This window comes from Hipposideros armiger, unplaced genomic scaffold (assembly GCF_001890085.2).
Source record: "Hipposideros armiger isolate ML-2016 unplaced genomic scaffold, ASM189008v1 scaffold_36, whole genome shotgun sequence".
Lineage (NCBI taxonomy): Eukaryota > Metazoa > Chordata > Mammalia > Chiroptera > Hipposideridae > Hipposideros > Hipposideros armiger.
Window position 1 is genome coordinate 4673818 of NW_017731386.1, and position 26609 is coordinate 4700426.

Here is a 26609-nt window from a genome sequence, read left to right on the forward strand (position 1 = left end):
TACATAGTCCTCTAAAAAGGGTTACAATTGGTATTATGAGGGGGCAAAACTGGGTGCCCATTTCATAGCTAATTAATCTTAGTCAGCAGTTAAACCCTGACTTTGAAACCATAAACTAAAGGTGGTGGCAAGAAAGTAAATTTGAAATTGTTCATTATAGGTCACACAGTTTTTAATAATTTTTGTAAAGGCTACATGAGTATAATTCTTAGAAGCTAATGGGAAATAGATAATATTATTAAGTTACAGTTCTAACTTTGTAATACCTTTGATCTTAAACCTAATATGAAAAACTTCCATATGAAGCTTTTCATTTCATTTTTTAAAAATTCATTTTAATCAAATATCCAATGTAAATAATAAATTCCGATTTGTTTCCACCAAGTTCGTTGTTAACCTATTTCAGACTTTTCCTTACACATAGCTTTCACATTTCCTTCTCTCTTTCAAATAAACAGTTGTGTGAAAGAGAAATTTTGGCTTTTTTGCCAGCAATGACTGGTTAAAAAACGATCTTGGCCCCAGTGGAACTGTTTTTTATACCCTAACACTTGAGGGTTACCTTGTGTTTCAATCAGGAAATTAATGATAATCTGTACTAATGAAAAAGTACCAGTGGCCAATGTTAACAGAGGACTTTCTTTCCTCTTTCGAGCCTCGAGGCCATATTCACCCATATGGAAAGCTGTGCTAACTGAAAAGATTTTTATTTTTTCCCTTAAATAATAGCTTTTTGCCAACAGATTTTTTTCTGTCTTTGTTTGGAGATCTCAAATGGATCAACTTTACTTTTTTCCAATCTGAAATGAACGTGACACAGGGATTTACCCTTTATGCAACAACAGGAGCAGAGAGAACACAAAGCCTGTGAAGTCTGCAGGGCGTGAAATTAAAATTTTCACATTGACACAAAAGACTCCACTGAAGTAATGATACCATGCTACGATCCTAGCATGAAACCTTCTGGTTTGAATAAAAGTCAATGCCATGTGACCTACAGTTTGTACATCTCTAGAAACAGTTTGCTGCTCACAAAAATATTTATATCCGAAGGGAGAAAAGAAAAGAATTGGGGCAAGCTGTGGTGAAGCATAAAGTTACTGAAGGGGGACCGCTCTGGAAAAGCTCCGGAGCTCCAGCAGCACCTGGACGGGGAGCAAAGGGAGACTGCGATCCCGGCGGAGGCTGGCTCATCTGTGAGCATCACCGCAACCCGCCGACCCCGAGCTTTCCTGTTGTCCTTGGCGGTCATGGTTCCCAGTGGTTTCAGAGCCAGTCCCAATGTTAGTTCTGCCATTAATTAGCTTGTTTCTTTGTAAATCAGTGGTTTGTGTTACAGTTACAGTTATGACCCACCCCGGAGATGAAGCAACACCTCAACTTTCCCCAGAGTCTAGTTTTCCCTCCACAGTCCATTTCTTTCCAAAGCGCAGAAGACAGGAGTTGGGTGTGGGGTGTATCAACTGGTCTACAGAGAGGTTTAATTTAGGATCAGCACGTTTCCCAGTCAGGAGCTGGACTGTGAGAACAGTAGACATGAACAGAGTGAAGGGACACTGACTGAGGACTCTCCTCTGAGCTAGCTGCCCCAGTACGCACTTCCAACCACCCATGCAGGAAGGTACCACTTCATTAATAGAGGGCATTTTCTGTGCAAACCCACAAAGAATGCCATTTGTGGGAAATAGTCCATTCTGCACCTGGTAGGGCAGGTGTCCCAAGGCACTTCCAGCCTTCATCAAGTTATACCAAGTACATGACCATGGTGACTCCTTATTGGGCCGACTTCCCCCAGGGCATAGGGAAGAGACAGCCCTTGACAAGAAATAAGCTTAACATCCCTTCCCTCACATGGACTGGCATGTGTCCCAGCTCTGGCTCTTGAAGTGCTTCAGCAGGGTTACACAGAGCCCCAGATAGAAGAAAATCCCCAGGGTACCACTCCTGGCATCCTTTTATTTATTTAAAGCACAAAACTGAAAAAATAATCCCACTGGCTTTAGTTTAATATAAATATTTTTAAACTGTCAAAAGGTTGAAGGGATGAACTGTTCACATATGCTAAGAAACACAGCTGCACATGGCTTTAAAGACACAACTGTACACAGGTTTGTCTGCTTTTACCTTGCTGTTCTGGTATTGGGCTGGAGACTTTCCTTCTGGCTCTAACAATGGCTCTGGTTTTCAAGTAGGCCATGTCCTGTGACAGGGAAGCTTGTAGCAGGGTCCCCATTTTCATACAAATCCCAACCCACCTCAGAGTCTCCCAGCTCTCCCCAAGGAAGACACAGCCTCTCACATGTAGCAGTAATCACTCCTCCCTTGCCTGCCAAGCAGCTTACATTCCAACCAAGCTAATCATTTTATAAGCATTTAGGGATGAGTGCCAAGCAATGAAGCTTTCAATCGCAGTAACAGTCATACTTCAGAATGCTCCCTCAGCAAAAAAAAAAAAAAAATCAACGAGGGCCTTGATAAGTAAACAGGTAACGCATTGGCCAATTACTCTGGGGCTTCAAGACCAACTTGGAATTTTTCTTTCATGGGTAATTCTAGGATCTGTACGCCACGTGGCTCATTCACATTCTCTAAGAAGGAAGAGCAAAGATGTTTTGGTGAGAATATGGATCCAGAAGTCTTAGGTTAATGAAAATATAAATATCCATGTATTTCGTTTGACTGTTTACAAAGAATTTTCATATATATGTCTCTTAATTTTTGTGGTTAAACCTATAAAAAGTTACAGATAATGCAAAACGGTAAAATAAACTTCAAACAAGAGGTAGGAAAAAGGGAGAATGAAAAAAAGAGAGGACTGTAATATCTTTTTTGAGGGGCATATCTCATTAATATGAAAAAGTTTACTAGGAAATATGAGAAGTGTTAAATATATTAGAAGTGGTATATGTGTAACACACACACACACATATTTTAATACAGAAACAGTATAAAAAAATAATGTGTCTCCAGCTGAGCTGAAGACACATTAGTCAATGACTATTAACTACATTATAAGTATTCTTGCTGATAAAGTCTTTGATTGACTCAGTGGCATCCTTGGCACCATAATGCACAATCCTGACCATTTTTTCCCCCAAGGCAAAGCATGTGGCCTACACTAATATACGGTTACCTTTTATTTTTTTATTTTATTTATTTTTTTTTAGCTGAGCCATCCTGCCACCTGTTGGCAGCTCAGCAGCAGCTCAGCTTGGGCCGGGCATCGAACCGCTGTTGCTCAGAGCTCAAACTCTTGAGCGAGCTCTTAATCAACTGAGTCACTCGGCCGGCCCTCTACGGTTACCTTTTTCAATGTGACTAATGACCTCAATTTGGACTTCAAGGATGCTATCTTTTTTCTGTCTTTCTCCTGGTATCCTCCTTAAAGAGCTAAAGTTTTCAAGACACAATTCCATGTCAATGTTAAAAAAAGTAAAAGATCTTCTGTAAACACACGTTCACAGCATAATCTCAGAAAACGTAAATTGCACCTGGTCCCGTCAAGTGGGGAGGTCAGAGGTTCCCCACAGCATTGTTCTGGACCACGCTGTGAATGATGTGGTGCCACGTCTGCTCCACTACTTAATGTTTCTAAACTGTCGTGCAGCACAAAACCCCAAAGAATTTGAAGAGAACTTTAAACTACGAGTGTTATTCTGAAACCAATTATTTTTGAAAATGTTCATTTCATCATTATTTTATTCCCAAAATGTATACATCACTCTGCAATCAGGAGGCAGATGTACATGTTTTCATTTTAATTTTTATCTCTAAACAAGGGGAAGGTTGAGACAGACTGGATAGAGGCTGGAAAACTGGGGTTCCAGGTGGTCAAGGGACTTAAGTTTAGGTTCTGCTGCTGGTAAGTAGGAGAGGCAGGTATTGATGAACGGGTCTTTGGACTTTAATTCTAATGCCCTCTCCTCTAAGCCATGCTGCCTGTCTGCAGATAAGGATTTTACTTTGAGAAAACCAAAACAACAAACTCGCCACAGGCCAAACCATAGGTTTAGAAGAAGCTCTATGATATGGCTGAACATAAGGTAAGAAATGGCTAGGTGGAGACCATTGTAGACATTGTCTAAGCAATCAAATCCCAACACAGAGAACATACTGAAGCTGCTCACAATTGAGAATCTGTGTCATCCACACTGAAAACCTCCTGGAAGAGGAGACATTTTACAATTCTTATAGAACAGGAAAACCAAGTAGATGAAAATGCAAGGAAGTTCTGGGAAGTAAGAGAAGCATAAGTGTATCAGCTGGGTAGAAACCATGGTTCTTTCATAGATGTAGAGAAGACATAACAGAAAATAACCGTCTATAGGAATGTTACGAAAAGGAAAGATTCACTTTGTAATCATTCATTCATCCAACAAGTATGTATTGTCTATTATGACCTAGGCCCTGCTCTAGCAAAGAGATATAGCAATGAATACAATAGAAAAAAAATCCCTGCCTTCTTGAAGTTTATGTTTTATGTGGCAAAGGAGGGGAATGATAAATAAAACATATCAGATTGATAAGTGGGGTTCTTCAAGAGCTTCTTAATCATTTTTTCCGTGCAGGCTAATTGACGTATTCTGATAATCCACTGGGGACAGAAAGACAATGGCTAAGGAAAATTGCTAATGGAAAGGAGAGGCCCTGGGGTTGGGAGGGGGCAGAAAGAAGAAAGGGAGAACGCTGGTGTGCTGGCGTTAGGTGGGGTGAGAAGATGCACAGCTCCACAGCAGGGGCTTCCAAAGGTGTGTCTTTAGATCAAGTACATCACAGTCAACTGGGAAAATCAAAAATACCAGTGGTGCCAAAAAAATGTATACACATTTTAAGAGATGTTATTTATATATTACTGTTTGAAGTTGAATTGAATTACGGTAGCAATGTGTAGCATGATGTTTGCTCAAAAGATGGCATTAACTAAATGAATGCTAGTGTCACCATGAGACAGGCAGGACAGTCAAGGAAAATGGCGGAAGCATGGTTGTCATTTGAGGAGTGCAACACCATTTCGAAGTAGTATTTTAAATTCAAGAACGTTGTGAAAGTACAACGACAATGGAGGCATGAGTATACAACAGAACCTCCAACTTAACACCCCTTGAATTCTACCTATGGGGGACTTTAAAGGATGTGGTGTACCAGAACAAACCAGCTACTCTGGTGGTACTTCGGGAAGAAATTGAAACGGTATGCATAGCAATACAAGTGGACACTTTGGTCAACGTTGCTCAAGCAGTAGTAGTTTGCTGTAATCAGAAGTGTCTGGACGCTGATGGTAACCACTTTAAACACCTCTTGTAATTGCAGAAGTCAAACGTGACTTGTATTCATCTTTTGTTATCGGTATATATTGAGTGTTAAAATTTTAATACAATTTTTTCCTTTCCTAAAATGTGTAAACACTTTTTTGGCACCCTCTGTATACACCACTGGGGCTCATTCCTGGCAATTTTGATTCAATTAATCTGGGGTGGGGACTGGAAATGGGTACTTTTACAAAGTTTCCAAGTGATTCCAATGTGCAGACAGGCTTTAGAACCACTGCTCTGAAGGGAATTAAAAACCCTTTCAGAATTTTTACAAAGGCTAATATGATGAAAAAATCCATTATCAGTAACTTCAGTGAGATCTTGAGTGACCCTAGAAACAGAAGTCCTAGGAATACAACATTAAATCCTAACTCTATCACTATCCAATAATTTTTTTTAATTAAAGTTTATTGGGGTGAGAATTTTACTTCTCATCCTCCTCTGTTTAGAAGGAAAATAAACCAAGGAGACGTCTTAAGACATTAGAAACACTTGCCAACACTGTGTAAGGAAAATCCTTTGAACACAGGACTGTTAACGTTCGCTTCTAAGTCATATTTGTGGAGATCGCTGTGACTCACTGCGTTTGGCAGCGGGGCCAGTATCATTCACATGCACTGTTCTAGGGGCCCAAGCAAGTTTTGCTGCCCAGAGCACAGAAGCAGGAAGCTAACACTGAATGCCCACTACGGCCTGCACCGAGGTATGGGCTTTGCATATCTAGTCACATTCAATCTGAGCAAATGTGTAGTTATTAATATTCTTATTTTCACATGAGGAGTCAGGCTTAGAGAGGCAGAATAACGGGAATGTTTGCAAGGTGACTATTAAAGAATACAACCTTACTGCCTCCTTCTGAGATGAACCTAACCCCATTCCTAACCTTCTGTCAGCGAACACACATAGTTTGGAATTACAATAGCAGGGTCCAAAGCTCTGTTCCTTATTGCCTGTTGGGAGGTTTGACAATGACAACTACTATCTGGCCACATACCAGGACTGTGCTCAATACTTTATGTAAACTATCTTGCTTAAACATCATGACAAACCTAAAAAGGAGATACTATTATCCCCACTTTGTAGATTAAATTAAGTGATTTGTTCAAAACCACATAGCAAGCATTCAAACCTAGGCCTAGAAACCTAGGGGTTATAATTATTACACCTGGGCTCTTAACTGTTCTGTAACTGCCTCTTTGAGCATCACTTTCTCATGATTGTGAAGATTACGTTAGGAAACATTTATAAAAGAGTTCTTATAAGAGCGTTTAGTGCCTAGAACAAGAAGTGACACTCAACAATGTTTCTTAACATAGATGTTAAGGGAATTTGATGACCTTGGACCAAATGAACACCTCTAAAACATCAGTTCATGAGGCTAAACCCTGTGAAAGGATGGCAGGAACTGGCAATACTGAACAGATGTCACTGATCATAGCACTTTTCAGAGTTCAGTACCCTGGAGAAGGCACACCAAGGAAACATAATCCTCACCTATTGCTGGCTCGACAAAGAAATAACACAGTCACTTCATATGTTCCAAGGGTGAACTTAGATTCCAACTACTTGGAACCACAGAGCATCAAAACTTGAAATGGGTTTACCTCCTACACATATGTATCCTTTGTTTTTTTTTAAAATACTGGTTTTAAAATTAAGTAATACATCATTGTTGTAGAGCATTTGAAAAATATAGAAAAGTGTGAACAATAAATAGCTCTTATAATCCCTTCACTTGGAACTGAGAAAGATTTCCTAGAGCCAAGGACTAAAATTGCAAGTGATGTACATTCCCCCATACAGTATATTCTTCCTGTGGTAAGAATGTCTTGACAAACTTCCTTAGGCTGAATTCATTTATTGGAATTATGCTATGTCTTTGTTATTTCTACTTAGCCTATTTGTTTCTGTTTTCTTAACTTACACACTATAAATAGTGTGTGCAAGAGAAATGGATGATTACATTAATGGCTTTTAACAGTGGGAATTATAGTAACAGCTCAACATCATGGCTTAATTAAAAGCAACATCTTTTCATCAAACACATAATAATTTCCATGCATTCAACTGCTCTTGGTAGAACTGCACTGCTGGCAGGGATTTCCAAATTATTAACCCAACTTAAACAAAGACACTTTTGAATGCTGGGTTTTTCATGCTTCTGATTAAACATGGAAGACAGAGAAGCATATTTGTAACTTCACATTTTCTTTTACATATTCAACACATTCTTTTCTGAAGCTTTCAGATTATTCCTTTTTATTGTCATCATTTTATGTGCATCATTTCAGTAGGTTTTGTTTTTGTTATTTACAATATTCTCAAAATGGAAACGTTACAGTAAATGCTACTTTGATTGTGCGTAGTGTGCAAACTGTTACTCTGAGGGCAGATAAAGGTAAAATGATAGTTCTGCACCTAATAGCTCACATTTTAGGAAGTCATTTGAAAAACCTAAGAAGAAATTGTATTTACTATTTTGAAACTGAGTTTTAAGGGTCATAAAAAAGACTTACAATGATAGGTAATTTGTATGAACATATATTACAAATGGATACAGCTGGACATGTGACACAGTTCCTGATATGTAATAGGCATTCAATGAAGAGCAGTCAGTATCTTATATAAGGTCAACATTCATGTACTCTATTATATAGAGGCAATGAGGTCTGCTATTGAAACCTACCACATAAGCTCAAGTAGTGGCTGTGGGATCTAGTTTGAGGTTTGAGATTTTAGTATAGTTCCTAGCTTTCCACCTTTGGAAGAATAACACATTATCATTTCTTTTGTTAGGCACATGAGGGAATTTGGTTGAGCACTTAAAACATTTGTATAAATGTATAGGTTAGACAAAGTCTGATTTAAAAAACAAAATTCGTTACTGTTAGGATTCTGGGCACAAGTGCAAGCGAGCACTGCAATTTGGCCGTTGTGTATAGCGACCCCTCCTCTTCTCTGTATAACTAAGTTTCTTCCTATCAAGCTACACAAACAAATTCCAACTCTTACAGTACATTTGTCTGATTTCTACGCTAAATCAGAGTCTTATCAGCTTAGTGTTGATCCTCAGAACTAAATCCAAGTTTCAGGCAGTGTGAAAGAAGGAACAAACACTGAAATTTGGGATTTGAAGAGCTAAATTCAAGGCCTTTTTTCTGCTTCCTTCTTGTGTGACCTTGGGCAGTCACTCAGTTTCTCTCAGTTCTCATTTCCTCATTGTAAAATAGGATAATACTACTACTTACCTCACAGGGTTTTGGTGCAATTTCAATGAGACAATGCATGTGAAGAGCATTCTGTTAACTCTAAGCTACTATGCCAAAGATTGTGAACAGGTAATTAAAATTTTCAGCATTATATATTTATTACTAGTATAAAAGAAATAGGTTTCTTGTGTAGGTTTTTGAATCCCCTGGCAGCTGTCAATCCAGAATTTTGTTGCTCGAGATAAAACAGATCATTGCTAGTTATTTACATGATTTTGCCTTCTTTGAAATTTAAATAGTTATTGGCAATGTGATGTAGGAAACTAAACAATGCTTGAACTAGCCATGGGCTAAAGCCTTGGGTTATAACCCACAGAGAACGAAGAGGGACAAACACAGAAACATTTGTCCCACTTCATGGCACAGCAAAGGACCAAGACGCCATCAGTGTTCTAGCACTTTAAAGGCTATACCGTCATAACTGGGGTTGGATGCAACTGGATGTTCATGTCAAGTTAGTTAAGGTGAAAAGAAAGGTAGAAAATACTGTCTTTAAAAAAAAATAAAAATTGTATATGTTTAAGGTATACAACATGATATTCTGATATACACATGTAGTGAAATGATTACTACAGTCAATCTCATTAATGTATCCATCCTTTCATATAGTTACAATTTGGTTTTGGGGTGAGAATGCTTGAAATCTCCTCTCTTAGCAAATTTACAACATTTAATACATTATTATTAACTACAGTCATCATACTGTACATTAGATTTCTAGAACTTATTCATCCTACATAACTGCAGCTTTATACCCTTTGACCAACACCTACTTATTTCCTCCACCTTCCCACTCCTGGTAACCACTGTTCTGCTTTCTGCTGCTATGATTCAACCTTTTAAATTCCACATATAAGTGAGATCATGCAGTATTTCTCTTTCTGTGTCTGGCTTATTTCACTCAGCATAATGTTCTTTAGGCTCATCTACATTGTCACAAATGGCAGAATCTTCCCTTTTTAAGGCTAAATTATATTCCACAGTCCATTCATCTGTTGATGGACACTTAGGTTGTTTCTATGTCTTCTGCAGTGAACATGGGAGGGCAGATATCTCTTTGCAGTACTGATTTCATTCCCTTTGGGTATACCCAGGAGGATTACTGGATCATATGGTAGCTCCATTTTTACTTCTTTGAGGAACCTCCATACTGTTTTCCATAAAAGCTGTAACAATTCACATTCCCACTAATAGTATACAAGGGTTACCTTTTCTCCACATACTTGCAGATAATTGTTATCTTTTATCGGTTTGATAATAGCCGTCTTAATAGTTGTGAGGTGATTGCATATCTCATTGTGGTTTGGATTTGCATTTCCCTGATGATTAGTGATGTTGAGCATCTTTTCATATACCTGTTGGCAATTTGTATGTCTTCTTTGACAAGGTCAACATCCATTCATTATAAAAACTCTCAACAAAATATGTATAGAAAGAAATTTCCTCAATACAATAATGGTCATTTATAAAAAGCCCACAGCTCATTATAATCAATGAGGAAAAACTGAAAGCTTTTCCTCTAAGATTCAGTATGGAGCAAAGGTGCCAGCTCTCACCACTTCTATGCAACCAAGTACTGGAAGTACAGCAAGATCAATGAGGCAAAAAAAAATTAAATAAAATAAAATAAAATAAAGGCATCTAAATAGTTAAGGAAGAAGTAATATTATCTCTACAAATAACATGATTCCATATGTAGAAAACCCTTAAGATTCCACAAAATCTATTAGAACTAATAAATAAATTCAGTGAAGTTGTGGGATATGAAATCAACATACAAAAATCAGTTGTATCTCTTTATACCAACAGTGATCTATGTGAAAAGAAAAACAAGAAAAAACTCCTATTTATGATAGCATCAAAAAGAATAAAATACTTGGGAATAAGTTTAACCAGGGAGGTGAAAGATTTGTACACTGAAAACTATAAAACACTGATGTCAAAAATTGAAGATGAGGGCCGGCCAAGTGGCACGTTGGTTAAGAGCTGGCTTGGGACACCAGAGGGCCCTGGTTCAGATCCCACATATGAGGGCCAGTGACACCGCCCTCTACAGCTAAGATGCTGAACAGGACAGCAACTTGTCTGTTCCCCTTCCCCCAATCCCCAGCGCTGTTCCCATCCCCCAGTTCCCCAATAAAAATCTTTAAAAAAAAAATTGAAGATAACACAAATAAATGGAAAGATCTTGTGTTCATGGATTGGAAGAATTAATATTGTTCAAATGTCCATACTACCCAAAGTGATATAACAGATGGAACACAATCCTCATCAAAATTCCAATGGCATTTTCCACAGAAATAGAAAAAAAAAATCTTACAATTCATATGGAATAGCTAAATCAATATTGAGAAAGAAGAATAAAGTTGGAGATATCACCCTTCCTGATTTCAAATTATATAACAAAAATCTAAGTAATCAAGATAGTATGGTATTGGCACAAAAACAGACCAAAGGAACAGAGTAGAGAGCCCAGAAATAAACCCACACATAAATGGTCAACTAATTTTTGACAAGGGCACCAAGAATAAACAATGGGGGAAGTGTGGTCTCTTGAATAAATGGTGGTGGGAAAACGGGACAGCCACATGCAAAAGAAGTAAGCTGGATCCTTATCTTACACAATACACAAAAATCAACTCAAAATGGACTTAAAGACTTAAATGTAAGAACTGAAACTGTAAAACTCCTAGAGGAAAACATAGGGAAAGAGCTTGACATTTGCTTTGAAATGATGTTTTGTTTTTTGAATTTGACACCAAAAGCTCAGGCAACAAAAGCAAAAATAAAGAAACATGAAACTAAAAAGATTCTGCACAGCAAAGGAAACAATCAACAAAATGAAAAGGCAAACTATGGATGGTAGGAAAATTGTAAAGTATATATTTGATAAGGGGTTAATAAGCAAGCTATATAAGGAACTCTTACAACTCAAGAGCAAAAAACCAAACAGCCTGATTAGAAAATGGACAAAGGATCTGGATACAGATTGTTTCCAAAGAAGACAGAAAAATGCTGTCTGCAAGACAGAAGTTTAAGTTCTAGATTGCAGGGTATTTGGATCCTTCCAGCCTGGACTAGGTAGAGCATAGTCCCAGGTTTCCAATACTTCTTAGCCTGGTCCCTCAATCTCAACTGCACTGGGCAAAGGGTGTCCATAGCATTCCTCCAGTCAGCTGTGTGAAAACAGTTGCCTGGGAGCGTGACGGTGCACAGGCAATTACACCATAAAAAGCTAGGTAGTCAGCAAGGTGCAAACTTACAGAAAAAATTTCAAAACATATTAAGCATCTGGTTTGACAGCAAAGGACTAAGGTCTTTAAAAAAGGAACAAATTAAGCTGTTTTTTAAAAGCCCCCAAATAAGCAATCAAGTTCTTCAAAGCACATACTCAAATATTTTCCAACCTCCCTCTACAAAAAACAAGCTCCACAAAATCATCTCCCCAACATACCTCAAAAACAAACAAAACAAAATAAAACAAAAACGTTTAGCTCTGTGTTATGGTAAAAAACTAATCTTTCTGAAAAAAAAGGGGCAGGTGAACAGTACTTCCTAGAAATAGGCTAACTCTAGCTCCAGTTCCAGAAAGACACTAATCAGGCATGATTTGGTGAGATTTCCCTTTCCTGTTTCACATCACACACACACACACACACACAGGCAAAAATACCAGCCTTAACTCTTATGAGTCGAGGGAAGAACAGAGAGAAGAGGCCTTAGCAACCTTGGTAACCTTTTTCTTCAGGGACTGAGAATACCATCCTGTTGCTGCACTCCTGGTATTTGCCTCTATCTATCAGTTTGGAACAAGTATCACTGTGTGGTCACATAACAGAGAGACAGAGAAACTCCACCAAGTATTTTAATAAGTGACAATATTTGTTTCAATGAACAATCCCAGAAGAAACTGTCTTCATTTTAAATATGTAATGTATCTGATCTACATACCTGAATAGAAAAAGACTCCAACATACAAGGGATATACAGCTGTAATGGCCTCTTTTTCCCAGTCAAATTTGAAATAAAAGATTTAAAGATCCAAAGCTACATTAATGCAAATATGTGCCTGTTGCAAGCATACTTTTTGATTAAATTGGCATACATCAGGTACAATTAGAAAGGTTATTTATAACGAAGAAACACATAATTCTGCATCTTAACAGGGATGACAATTACAGTTGATGGTTGCTAATTAACATTACTTCTTTTGCTTTGAGGGCCAGATATTTGCCATATGATCTTTATTGCGGGCAATGGACACACCTAATTCTGGAAGGCACAAAAGGGTTAATTATCAGCAACATCGTGCTCATAACGAATTCACTGGTAGCTTGCCCAGGTCTGGCTTCACATTGGAGAAGAGGATCAAGTAGAATCAGTAAATTCTGACTCCGTATCATGACAGTAAAAGTACTGAACTTTCTGAGTGAAGGTGTACCTACCCAGTAGGTGTTCAGAATGACAGGGAGAAAAGCCCCCTCTAATCCTCTCTCCGGGTAGAGTGGTTTGTGGCGTGTGGCCTGTTCCAGTCAAAAAGCAATGCAGGGCACTGTTTAGTTCAGTGGCACCACCCTCTTGTGCCAAGATGAGCAGTGTGCGACAGCTCAGGGTCTGCGATCGATGCTGGAGGCCAGAAGTGAAATGGAGAGAAAGACGCATTGCCGCTCTCAGCACAGAAAACTCTAAAACCCCCTTTTTTGGTGTGTGCTATAAATTCCATATTTATTTTGTTAGCATGAGATAGATGAATATTTCTACATACAAAGGTGCCCAGCTAAAATCAGGATAAGTGATATTAATGTCCTATGGTCAGTATTATTGAACCTCAAAAGCAATAAACTTTATGAGTCAATAAATATTACATTTGCAACATCGTTAACATTCCCTTACTGTCTCTAGCACTTGTTACACATGGTAACTGCAAGTCTGCAATACATTATTCATATTTGGGGTGTCACCAAGTGATGGATTGCTGTAGGAGAGGCTGTCCTTTAAATAAATCAACAAATAAAAATGCTAATGTTAACATTTTCAGCCACAACTTTTTCCATCTTGAATGGGGAATGAAAATTTCACATTATACTGACAGGCAGCAGAGAGAACAATTAACAACCTACACTGTGAATGAGAAAGATGACTTTGCCACGCCTTGTTTTATCACCTGCACATAGAATGATATGGGACTCTCTAGGTGTTAGCGCTTTTCAGAGAACAAAGGAAAACCTGCCTCGCTCTAGCATAGGTCTCAGCCCTATCCTCTCCTGCAAGTCTTGAAAATTCTTGGACTTTAGGGTGGGCAGGGAAAACAGGCTTTTATTCTTGTTCTCCTCAGTACTGCCTTTAAGGGTTTGTTGCGATAAAGAACAATAAGTTTCTCGCTTGCATTAAGGGTTTGCGTGTAACTGAAAAGCAGTCTATAAAGAATGCCTTTTCTACACTTTGAAATAAAAATAATTCAAATGATCCTGATTCTGATATCTGGAAAGCAACCACGGTGCCTTCCTGGTAACTGATTATCATAGTACTGAATCTTTCTTTTCAACTCTGCACTTTGTATAATAGACCTATAATATGCCATCGTGCACGTCTTCAGAATAAAATCTGGTGTGCTACACATTGTTTCATTTAGCCAAGTGCTCATTATTTAAGAAGCTTCTGAGAATCTGTATTTAGCTGATTTGCAGTATTAAAAACTAACAGATACAGAATCTTTTTTTTTTTTTTTAAGGCCCGTAAATATGAGTCTTCACAGCAATTTTAACTTGCCTTGTAAAACTCTATAGTTGACATGGTCCATTCAGAAAAATGTGTGCTGAGGATGTTCTACAAAACCCTCACTGGGGAAGCATTTTTGTTTCCTTTTTCATGCTTCTCTGTAAACTGAAATGCAATCATCAGATACACATTAAACTAATGCTAAAGATCTCATTTTAATCTTTAACAGTAGGGAAATTCACTAAGACTGAAAATCCTGGCTCTCTCTCCTCTCTCCCCGCAAGTCCTCCAGAGGAATCTCTCAAGGTGAGCAAGGATGGATCCTCTTAGAGCACAAGCATTCAGGCACAACATTAGTGGTCCAAGGAAGGAGCCCCATCAATATTTCAGAACCACAGCTCACTGTGGGTCTTTGGCAGAACGACAACAACAGCAGCATTAAAAATAAAAGAAAGGAATAATAAACAAAAATGTGGTAAACAAGTCAAATTTTCTTTTGATTGTGGGTGGCCTCCAAAATAGGGAGATTGTCACTGTCAACTATTTTAATATTTAAGATGATGGGTTTTGGAGTCTGAAATGCTAGCTTACCTCTTGTTAGCTATGTGACCTTAGGCAAGTCATTTAGTCTCTTTGAGCCTTAGTTTCCTACTTTTTAAAATGAGGATGACAGTTGTACCACCTTATAAGGCTGTGATGAAGATTAAATCAGATAATGCACACAAAGGGCTGGGAACACAGTAGAGGCTTAATAGATGGCAGCCGTTATTACCTTTTGTGTTAGAGTCATTTCCCAAAACGTCTTTAAAATTAAAATGGTCTTAAAATCTATTGGGTCGTCGGAAAAGTCATGATGTATTTTTCTATGTTTTTCGTTGCAAAAATGCATCATGACTTTTCTGATGACCAAATAGATTCATCTGATAAGATACTAGGCATTTTAAGTACTAAAACAATCATATTCTCAAGAAAATGTAAACCAAACCCTTTTGGTGTTGATATTTATGTATTCAGCCTTAAATATGGAATATGGGAGTTGGCTTATTAGATATGAAAAATTTTAATAACATATTTCTTTTCCTGAATCCAGAAAAGACTGATCAAATTACAGTATTACCTCTGCATTCAAATTTCTCTGGTATTAGTAAATGTTGTCAGTCCTTTAACTGTAATACAAAATCCACTATACATTATAATTTTCAATATCAATTAATTCAGTTTGTTAAACTTATAGTCCAAGTGTATAACCATTGTGTGATAAATTGGGAAGGACCTGCTGCTAAGCAGCTTTTCTGATGAAAGACAGGATTAGCTTTGTGTTTCTATGGACGTTCTTGTCAATCATCATTATCAACTAGGGAGGGCCACATACAAAAAAGGCTCCATAAGTGCAACCTGGCCAGACGCAGATGCATCCAAATAAAGGCCTCTCCTCTGATGAAGAGCCGTTAAGACGTGTCAAGATTTTCCCCCTACTTATTAAATAAACCTCAAAAAATGCTCCTATAGAAATAAAAGGCATCCAAATTAGAAAGGAGGAAGTAAAACTGTCAATATTTGCAGATGACATGATATTATACATAGGAAACCCTAAAGATTTCACCCCAAAACTATTAAAACTAATAAATAAATTCAGTAAAGTTGCAGGATACAAAATTAATATACAGAAATCAGTTGCATTTCTACACACTACTAATGTGCTATAAGAAAGAGAAATTAAGGAACCAATCCTATGTACAACTGCATAAAAATATCTAGGAATAAATTTAACCAAGGAAGTAAAAGACCTGTGCTCTGAAAACTAGAAGACATCGATGAAAGAAATTTAAGACAACACAAATAAATGGAAGACAAGCTGTGCTCATGGACTGGAAGAATTAATATTGTTAAAATGAACATACTACCTGAAGCAATCTGCAATCCCTATCAAAATGTCAACGGCATTTTTCACAGAACTAGAAACAAGAATCCTAAAATTTGTATAAAATCACAAAAGACCCTAAATAGTCAAAATAATCTTGAGAAAGAAGAACAAAGCTGGAGGTATCACGTTCCCTGATTTCAAACCATACTAAAAAGCTATAGTAATCAAAACAGTATGGTACTGACATGAAAACAGATACATGAATCAATGGAATAGAACAGAGAGCCCAGCAATAAACCCTCACATATATGGTCAATTAATCTATGACAAAAGAAGCAAGGATATACAAAGTTTCTTTAATAAATGGCACTGGGAAAACTAAACAGCTACATGGAAAAGAATAAAACTGGACCACTATCTTATACCATATACAAAAATAAATTCAAAATGGATTAAGGACTTGGATGTAAGACCTGAAACCATAAAACTCCTAGAAGAAAACATAGGCAGTAAACTCTTTGACACTGGTCTTTGCAATATGTTTTTGGACCAGTCTATTCAAACAAGGAAAACAAAAGCAAAAATAAGCAAATGGGACTACATCAAACTAAAAAACTTTTGCATAGTGAAGGAAACCATCAACAAAATGAAAAGGCAACCTGAATGGGAGAAGATATTTGCAAATCATACATCCAATAAATGGTTAATATCCAAAATATGTAAAAAGCCTATACAACATCAGAAAAACAAAGAATCTGATTTAAAAAGTGGGCAGAGACGTTTTTCAGAAAAAGACACAGATGGCCAACAGGCACATGAAAAGGTGCTCAACATCACTAATCATCAGAGAAATACAAACCAAAACCACAATGACCAATACCTCATTCCTGTCAGAATGGCTATTACCAAAAGGACAAAAATACACTATATTTATAGTCACGGTATGTAAAGTACAGCATAAGGAATAGAGTTAATGGTATCGTAACAGCTATAAACAATGTCAGAGGGGTAGTAGACTTGGTGGGGGGGGGTTATCACTTGTGAGGGGTGTAAATGTCTAATCATTATGTTGTTTTGTACGCCTGAAACTAATATAATAAAAAATATAAAGAATGACAAAAAAAAAACCCAACAAGTGGTGAGGATATGGAGGAAAGCAAACTCTTGCACACCGTTGGTGGGAATATAAATTGGTGCAGTCATTATAGAAAATAATATGAGGTTCCTCAAAAAATTAGAAATAGAACTATCATAGGGTCAAGCAATTCCACTTCTGGGTATTTATCTGAAGAAAATAAAAACACTGATTCAAAGAGATATATGCATCCCTATGTTTATTGAAGCATTATTTACAATAGCCCAAATATGGAAGCAACCTAAGTGTCCATCGCCAGATGAACGGATAAAGATGTGATACACACACACACACACACACACACACACATCAAAATGTTACTCAGCCATAAAAAAGTGAAATCTTGCCATTTACAACAACTTGGATGGTTCTAAAGGGTATTATGTTAAGTGAAATAAATCAGGCAGAGATAGAAAAATGCTGTATGATTTCCCTTATAGGTGGAATCTAAAAAGCAAAACAAATGAACAAACAAAACAGAACAGAAACAAGACTCATAGATACAGTAAACAAACTGATGGTTACCAGAGAGGGGAGGGGTTGGGGGGTGCGAGTGAAACAGATGAAGGAGATTAAGAGGTACAAACTTATACCAGTTATATATAAATAAGTCATGGAGATGTAATGTACAGCATATGGAATATAGTCAATAATATTTTATTCACTTTGTATGGTCACAGATGGTAACTTGATTTATTGTGGGGATCATTTCATAATGTATACAAATATCAAAGCACTATGATGTACAACTGAAACTAATAGGATATTGTATGCTAATTATAAGTCAATAAAAAATAAAATAAAATAAAATAAAATAAAATAAAATAAAATAAAATAAATACTGGAGAATGTTGAATCAAGGAATCCCTAAAGCTTACCGGGAGGTGTCATGCTGGAATGACGATGTGGTTGTGCTTGCAAGCTCCTTTTGGTTTCCTGTTGTTATAGGAGATGTGGATGCATCTTTTCTAATTCCTGTCATTGTCCCTGTATGAACAATAAAGGAAATAATTTGGGCATTCAATACAAGGAAATGGAAACTTCCGTTCTGAGTAATATATTAGAGATTATAGTAATCCCTAAGCTTGAAAAGTAAGCAATTGCTCCACCCCACCAATGAAATAATGATAGATGGAAAACTCAGTGGGTTGTTTTGATTTTGTAAACATCAGAGTTCCACAACACCTTGTTTCAAGAAAAAGTACATTTGTGCACAACAGACTAACTAGAGGTTTCGTTTTTAAGCCTGATGGGCTGTCAGATTCCAGTTAATTTGGGTTTACTGGAACGATGCCCAAGATGGTAGGTTGCTTTATTTCATTCCCCTTAACTATCCTAAGAAAAGCTAATTCTTCTCTTTGACAAAATAGAAAATTCCTGTACTTTGTACCTCCAAAGCCCCCGAATTGAAATGATCCTACCCCCAAAACTTTCAAGGCAGACATGAATCTTGAATGTTTCTTTCAAAGAACTTATATTGTGCTAAATCAAGTGTCTCACTGGAAGAGATGCTCAACTAACCACTCTAGGGCTGACTTGGCCTCGGTTCCTTTCTAACAAGCAATGTTCAGTTGATAATTACTTTTCTTTTCTGGAGTGCTAAATAATAAGATAGCATGGACAGAAATATTTTAGTCTGTTTTCTAATTATTAGTATTCCTAATAATAATAATTTTCTCCTTCTTCTTAATATTATTTTCCAAACAACACAAAACATCCCTGTCTTTTTCTTGGAAGACCTGAAGAATCTCATTCATAATTTTCTTCTGGTTCCTGAGAGACTGTTGTCTAGGCTGCTTAAAGAAGTGATTTGGGAAGATTCACTCCTTTGAGGAAAGGTTGAATATTTAAATAACACTGAGACAGCTTTGGCATGTTGGGAATACCAGGCTCTAAAATGCCAAGAATACAGTATACTAACTTTGGGAATGGCACAGTTTAGGAGTGACCAGAGAACATCAGGCCTACAGAAAGCATGAGCTACATCTATAGGTTAGCTTCAAAACAATCAGCATGACCCTTGGCATTCAAAAGCTATACTCAATATTAACTGCTCTCTATTATGTACAGATGTAAAAGAACAGCCATCTAAATGTCCTTCAGCCCTCCTTGTATACCCAAAGCTGTGGGGCTCTCAACCCAAACCAGTACATTATCATACTAGACAAACTCTACTAGTCCATACATGCATTCAGTCAGTAAATATGTCCCGAGTACCCGACGACGGGGAAGGGCTGGTGCCAGGATTAAGCGCAAGCTTCGTATAGGGGAGGGGAAGGAAGGTGTGAGAGTAAGAAAATGAGGTGCTCTGAACAATCCTGTAAAGATTCATAAATAATCCCAGGCAGTAGAAGGTAGTAACAGCAGATACAGTATGCTTAGTATGTGCCTGGTACTGTTCTAAGCCTTTTCTATATACCATATATTCTTTTTTTAAAAAAAAAAAACAGTTTCACTGAGGTATAATTTGAATACTGTAAAATGTAACCATCATAAGTGTATAGTTTGATAAACAGTAATAAACCTGTTCAGCTATGAAAACACGGACACCACCTAGTTTTAAAAAATTTTGTCATGGTATTTACTTATTTTTACAATCTAGTTTATAAAATATTTCCACTCCAAAAGGTGAACTCATGCCTATTTGTAGTCAGCCCTTCCTCGCTATGGTCTGCTCCTCTCCTCTCCAGCTCTGTCTCTGTAGTTTGGCCATTTCTAGTAATTAGTTATATTTATTCTCATAAAACTTCTTTGTGACAGATACTATTTTTTTTATATCTGATTTACAGATAAGGAAAATCAGCCACAGGGGACTTATGTGACCTGCCAAGGTCACAAAGCTAGTAAGTGACAGAGCCAGCATCCACGTCCAGACAATCTGGTCCCAGAGTTTTCACCACTATGCCAGTATACGGCCATAATAAATCGTATGAAAAGTAGGAGTTAAGAAATGGGAGTGATCACACCTGGCTGTAGGATTAGGGAAGCTATGATGCTGGAGACAGAATGATAGGAAGGAATAAGGAGCGTGGAACTAGCAGAAGCATTCAAAGAAAAACCTCAAGGCGAAATATTTAGTGTATTCAGGAAATACGTATTGAGCATCATTATGTCCTTGCACCTTGCTAACCACTTTAAAGCACGTGACATGTATTAACTCATTAATTCTTATAACAGTCTTTAAATTATATTATTGTCCTCATTTTATAGATAAGGAAGCGGAATCTGAAAAGGTCAAACATCATGTCCAATATCACAGGACTAGTAAGAGCAAGGTTGGGTTTTGAATACAATCAAGGGTTATTTGAATCTCTATCACAAACTCTTAAACACTGTGCTAGTTGGCCTCAAAAATCAAACACAGCAGCAACAACGACAATAGAAAAATCCCAAATGGTCTTTGGACAGATTACTCTTGTGTCAGAATTAGAACACAGTAAAACAGAGAGAAGGAAGGCAGGTAAAGTGCTTATTACCACTCCAACTGTCTGGATGGAATCCCGGGGGATAAAAAGGGAAATTAAAACAGGTAAATAGGAGGAGAAGCCACTGAGAGGGAGTTTTGGGTGAGGTGAGAGGGAAGACAGGCCTGGGAGTGACAGAATAAATATCTTTTGAGTCACCATCATATAAGACTGCAACATTAAACTTATTTTTTCTGTTTTGATACTTCTGTCAAAAGTTTGGTTCAGACAGTCACTTCTGATGGGAACAATTTTTTTAAATTAATGTTTATTGGGGTGAAAACTGTTAGTAAAGTTACATAGGTTTCAGGTGTACAATTCTGTAACACATCATCTATATATCACATTGTGTGTTCACCACCCAGAGTCAGTTCTCCTTCCATCACCATATATGTGATCCCTGTTACCCTCATCTACCACCTGCTTCCTTCCCTACCCTCCAGTAACCACTAAACTATTGTCTGTGTCTGTAAGTTTTGTTTCTTCATGTTTGTCTGGGAACAATAAAGAAATGTTAACAGAGTGTCCAATGACTTCTAATGGGATCCATGGATGTACTTCAGGAATGTGTGAAATCCCTATGCCTTAGAGTAAGTTGATTCCTTTTTCTTAATTCTCTAAGCTCTATTCCTTATTAAGTTTCTAGAAAGCTATATATCAGCTTTTAATTATATTCATTCCTTCTATAAAATTTGATTTAATGTTTCGTATACCAACAGTTACATACAGTTATGCATATTCAAAGAGCTACACATCTCTCTATATTTACACATACACAAACACACACAAAGACAATATACACATTTTAAAAATAGAGGTGCTGGTAAGAATATTATCCATTAGGCTGATAAATTTCATATATAAATGTATATATTTTTATATGTAAATATATGTGAATATATTTATGTAAAAAACATACACACATTTTTGCATATACAGATGGACTTGAACATAATGTATCATGTCCTATTTACATATAGCTGGGTCTGTGTCTGCCCATCCATCAATCAATATCTCACGATGACTTCTTAGAGTTCAATGTTTAGGAAAACTGTTCTGGGCCCTTTGTTTTATTTTGCATTTTTAAAATAGCTGAGTTATATTATACATTCAGGTTAGTTTAAAGAATAAGTGATAAAGAAAATACCAGTATGACCCCTTTTCAGATCAAGAAATAAAGTACAGGCAGCACTGCCACCTGGAAGCATCACCAGTATCCATCCTAGTTACAACCTCTTCTCCCCTCTGAAACCACAGGAGCCAGCCACTGTTCTCATAATTATTCCCTTTCTAATTTTTATAGTTTTACCATTTATACATGCATCCCAAAAATGTAATTTGGTTTTGCTGCTTTTGAACGTTATAAAAAAAATATATATTCTCTTAAAGATTTCTTTTGTTCAATATTATGCCTGTGAGATTTATCTATGTTGATAATTTATGTAGCTATAGTTTGTTTTCTTTGCTATGTAGTATTCCATTGCATGCATTTATGACTTTTTATCCATTCTACTACTGATGGACGTGTGGAGTGTTTCTGGTTTGGGGCTATTAAGAAGAACACTGCTGTGGCAGAGGATGCTAGTTATTTACTAAAATGCACCCTTCCGTTCTTCCTGGGTACATGGCTAGATTTTATTTCCCAGTCTCCCTTGTAATTATGTATAGTCAGGAGGAAAACTACTGGATGTTATATGTGCCACTTCAGGCCCATCCTATAAAAACCTTCCACAGGTATATACTCTTCCATAACCTTCCTCCTCCTTGCTGACCTGCTATGGGGGGGGGGGCAACCAAGTTTCCTGTAAAGGGTTAGACAGTAAATATACCAGGCTTTGTGGGCCATCCAACTCCTGTTGGCAACTATTCAACCTTGCTGTTGTAGCATGAAGGCAGCCACAGACAATATGTAAAAAGTGCAAATGGCTGTGTTCTGGTAAAGCTTATTTGCAAAAATATGCAGTAGTCTGGATTTGGCCATGGACCAAGTTTGCCAACCCGAGTTACTGCAATGCTCAAGGTGATCTTGGAAGGCACAAAAAGATGGCAGAGCCATCATTCCTTGGAGCAGAGCAACTACCAACTTGAATGCCTATCCTGGACCATTACAGGAGAAAGAAAGAAACTTCTTGTTCTTTAAATCACTGATTTTTTTTCTGTCCACTTGTTAACCATAGTTTAGCCTACCCTAACTGAATATACAGCTGTGAATATATTTGTAAGTTGATCATTGCGTGTACGAGATTCTCTCTAGTATATGTACCCAGGAAGGAATCGCAGGGATACAGGGTATTTGATCTTTATCTTTAATAAATAATGCCAAACTGTTTTTCAAAATTGTTTATGAATTTCCACTATGACCATCTCAATAGGTGCAGAAAAAAGATTTGATGAAGCTCTGTGCTCACTACAATAAGGACTTTCAGAAAATGAAGTGGGAACTTTTACAACCTGATAAATAACTTTTACAAAAAACCTACAGCTAAAATCATACTTAATGGTGAAAGACTATTTGCTTTCTCTCTGAGATCAGGAACTAGGCATAAAAGTCCATTTTCACCAATTTATTCTACATTGTAATGAAAATCCTAGGCAGTATAAGGAGATAAGGAAAGAAAAAGCCATAAAGTTTAGAAAGAAAGTAGTTGTTATGGACTGAATTATATCCTCCCTCCTGCCATATTCATATGTTGAAGATCTAACTCCCAGTACCTCAGAATGTGACTGTATTTGGACGGAGCTTTTACAGAGGTGATTAAGATTACATGAGGCTGTATGGGTGGGCCCTAACCCACTATGACTGGTGTCTTTATAAGAAGAGAGAGATACACCAGGGATCACGCTCACAGAGAAAAGGCCTTGTGAGGACACACCGAGAAGACAGCCATCTGCAAGCCAAGGATAGAGGCCTCAGGGGAGAACTGCTGGAAAGAAACACGAGGGAACTTTCATGAATAATGGAAATGTACTCTATCTTAACAGGGTGCTGGTTACATGGATATATATATAATTGTCAAAGTTTTCCAAACTATACACTTAAGACCTGTGAAATTTTATTGTAAATAAATGTAATCTCAATTAGAATAAAAGGAAATGGAAAAATCCTACAGTTTTCTTGACTTTCAAGTCAGTGCTATTTTTAAGACCCTACTTGACTGACATCTGTTTGACGTTACCAATCAATCACCATACGGACTTTGAAGGGACAAGCATATGCAGTTTTTAAATCACTAAGTCACTGCAGGCACTGAGGTCAAAAGGTTTAACTGACTAGATCCTTTCTGTAGGAAAATGGAGCAAGGACACAGAAAAATCAATATGTATAATGTTATATTAATTCTTTCAACAAATACATAATGAGCATCCACCACATATTAAGCAATGCTCTAGGAGATGTGGCTACAACAGTGAACATATGGGGTGCTTATATCCTAGTGGGAGAAATAGAAAACATAAATTATAAATAAATAAGTTATACAGTATTTTGAGATGCTTCTTTCTATTGTAGAGGATGGAAAATGTAGAGGCTCTCGTTTAAGTGACAATATTCCACATAGGATAGCAACTTCAACTCTCAATGCTAGTCTCTTGTATTTGAATTCCTTTTTTTGAGTGGCATGGGCAGGACAATTTAATCTACATGTCTTGGTTTATTCATAGCTCTGTACTATGCTTGTCATCTAAATTCTGTTGATAAAGGCATCAACTTTTAACAGACCTTTTAGCTCAGACTTCTGGGAATCAGTGTAGTATCTTGTGGCACCCTTCCTAGTGATTAAACATATAATCATAATGATGACGCTAATAATAAACAAACAGATGCTCTTTAGAGGCAAGGTGGAAACGGTTTCTGTACATGGGGTACTCTGACTTGCTTATTTCTTTGATCGTGTCACCTACACTAATCCATCATGGGCTTCAAAGAGCACCGACATCACGGCAAGCGCAGGTTCACCTAGAGGAACAACTAGGAGCTTCAGAGATTATTCCTCACTTCAGTTGAGTCTACAGTAATCCTCTTCCAGCAAAAGAAAAATGTGTTTGGGGCCCCCCAGGGAGCCTCAATCAGTGACAGCTGGTGAATGCTATATAACCTAAAAAAAACCCAAAGAGACAATGAAGGGCATGGTCAATGCCATCAGGTAAAACCAAATTACTCTAGCTTCAGCCTCTCTCAGACCCAGTTTTAAGGGGATTCAGAGAGCAGCGAAAGAGGAGCCAACAGGAGGTAGCTCTGAGTGTGGTAGGGGGCTCTGGGATGGCCGTCCAGCCTTATGTAGGAGTGCATGGTGACAAGCCCTGAGGGCTACCCTTTCAATTCTGGAGCATGTGTGCTCAGTGTCCTCACAGCGTCTGCTAGCCCATTAGCAGGTTGGAAAAACTGCCCTCAGCTTGGAGGGCTCCCATGAAAGGGAATCAATCAGCAATTGCTTGGGAAGGGAAGGTTCCAGACAAGCTGGGAGAGAATAAAAACACCGCTGAGCAGGGAAGAAAAAAGAGAAATGAAGACTGGGTGTTACCAGATTTAAGCCTCTGGCTTAAAAGTTCTTGACTCAAGTTTAGATCTTCCTAAGTAATATATCTCTTCGTTCCACATAGCTCAATAAAAGCCACTAAAATAGAGCATACCAAGCATTGATGATTGAAAAACAATTTATATTTTACGTGTAATTCTGACAGTACTGTACATATTTTTGGGATCACATGGTTGTTCCTTGAGACAAGAGTCTGGTCTTTCTTACATGTTTAATATCTACAAAGTTGACAGAACGGTGAGGGGGATAGGAGAGGTAAAGGAGGAGTAAGGGGCTGATAATAAAGATTCATGGTCCTGCTGTAAATATCCTATGTAGTACTTACTAATTAAAGGACAGTGAAAGAAACAAAGCATCTAAGCCAGAAGAAAAGTATATTAGAAAGTTCGGACATGTTAAAGAGGGGAAAGCCAGTAAAGAGACACTAAGCCAGGCAGTGTAACTTGGGCACTTAGTGCTCGGTCATTGGCTGTAGGATAATCAGGTGTTCAAACCCTGGGCAGCAACACCTTGGAAAGTCTGTCTCCCATTCAGCTGGGCGCCACAGCAAATGCCCTGCACTGCAATCTGTGTATCCCAGCTCTGCAATAAGCAGAATGACTCAAAGGGGCAACTTTGGCTTTCTTGGTCAGCAGGTACACCATAATTTTGTCAATGGCTCCATATTAGAATAAAAGAAGGAAAAATACAAGACAGCCTTTCTTACGAGTAGGAGGAAAAAAAAGTTAATTCCTGTGAATATAATATCTTAAAACAAAACTCTTGAAGAGATGAAAAAGTTTCAATTTTTCACTACAACACTACAGCCCCTTCTCCCCCCACCCAACCACCCCCCCAAAAAAAGGAAAAAAAAAAGAAAACTTAACAAAAAACAAATAAATAAATAAAACCATGAGTGAAATGTGTTCCTGAAAACTTTGCAGAATTGTGACAGCTTTCTCTTGGTTAAATTGATTGGTATAGCAACATTATAAAATGACTATTAGGATTCATTGTGCACAATAGAAAGTGCTGAAATGTCAGCAGACTGTACAGCAAAAAAGGAATGGGTTCTGAACCCCTGTTAGTCAAAAATGATTTTGTTTCAAATTAGAAATTGATTTTTTTTGGACACAAGCCCTTTCCAGGCTTCCGGCTTCTGTAGCCGGGCCCAGGAGCGATTAACCTCCACCACAGCAAGGGCTGGCCTGATGATACCTTTCTCAAACTGCCTTTTCAATTGCAGCTTTCTAATGTGACTGTGGTCTTAACCAATCACACAAGTTATTTGTCCCTTTGCTATTACCCTACACTTTTCTCATTTTGTTATTTT

At 37.6% G+C, this 26609-nt stretch overlaps 1 protein-coding gene across 1 annotated transcript in view; it reads right to left on the reverse strand.

The window, feature by feature from the left end:
• KIAA1328 (KIAA1328 ortholog) overlaps positions 1 to 26609 on the reverse strand; it is a 310874-nt gene that overhangs the window by 11634 nt on the left and 272631 nt on the right. Inside the window, exon 9 of the mRNA XM_019637897.1 lies at positions 18177 to 18285. Coding sequence (XP_019493442.1) covers positions 18177 to 18285 — 109 coding nt within the window. The remainder of the gene's footprint in view (positions 1 to 18176; positions 18286 to 26609) is intronic.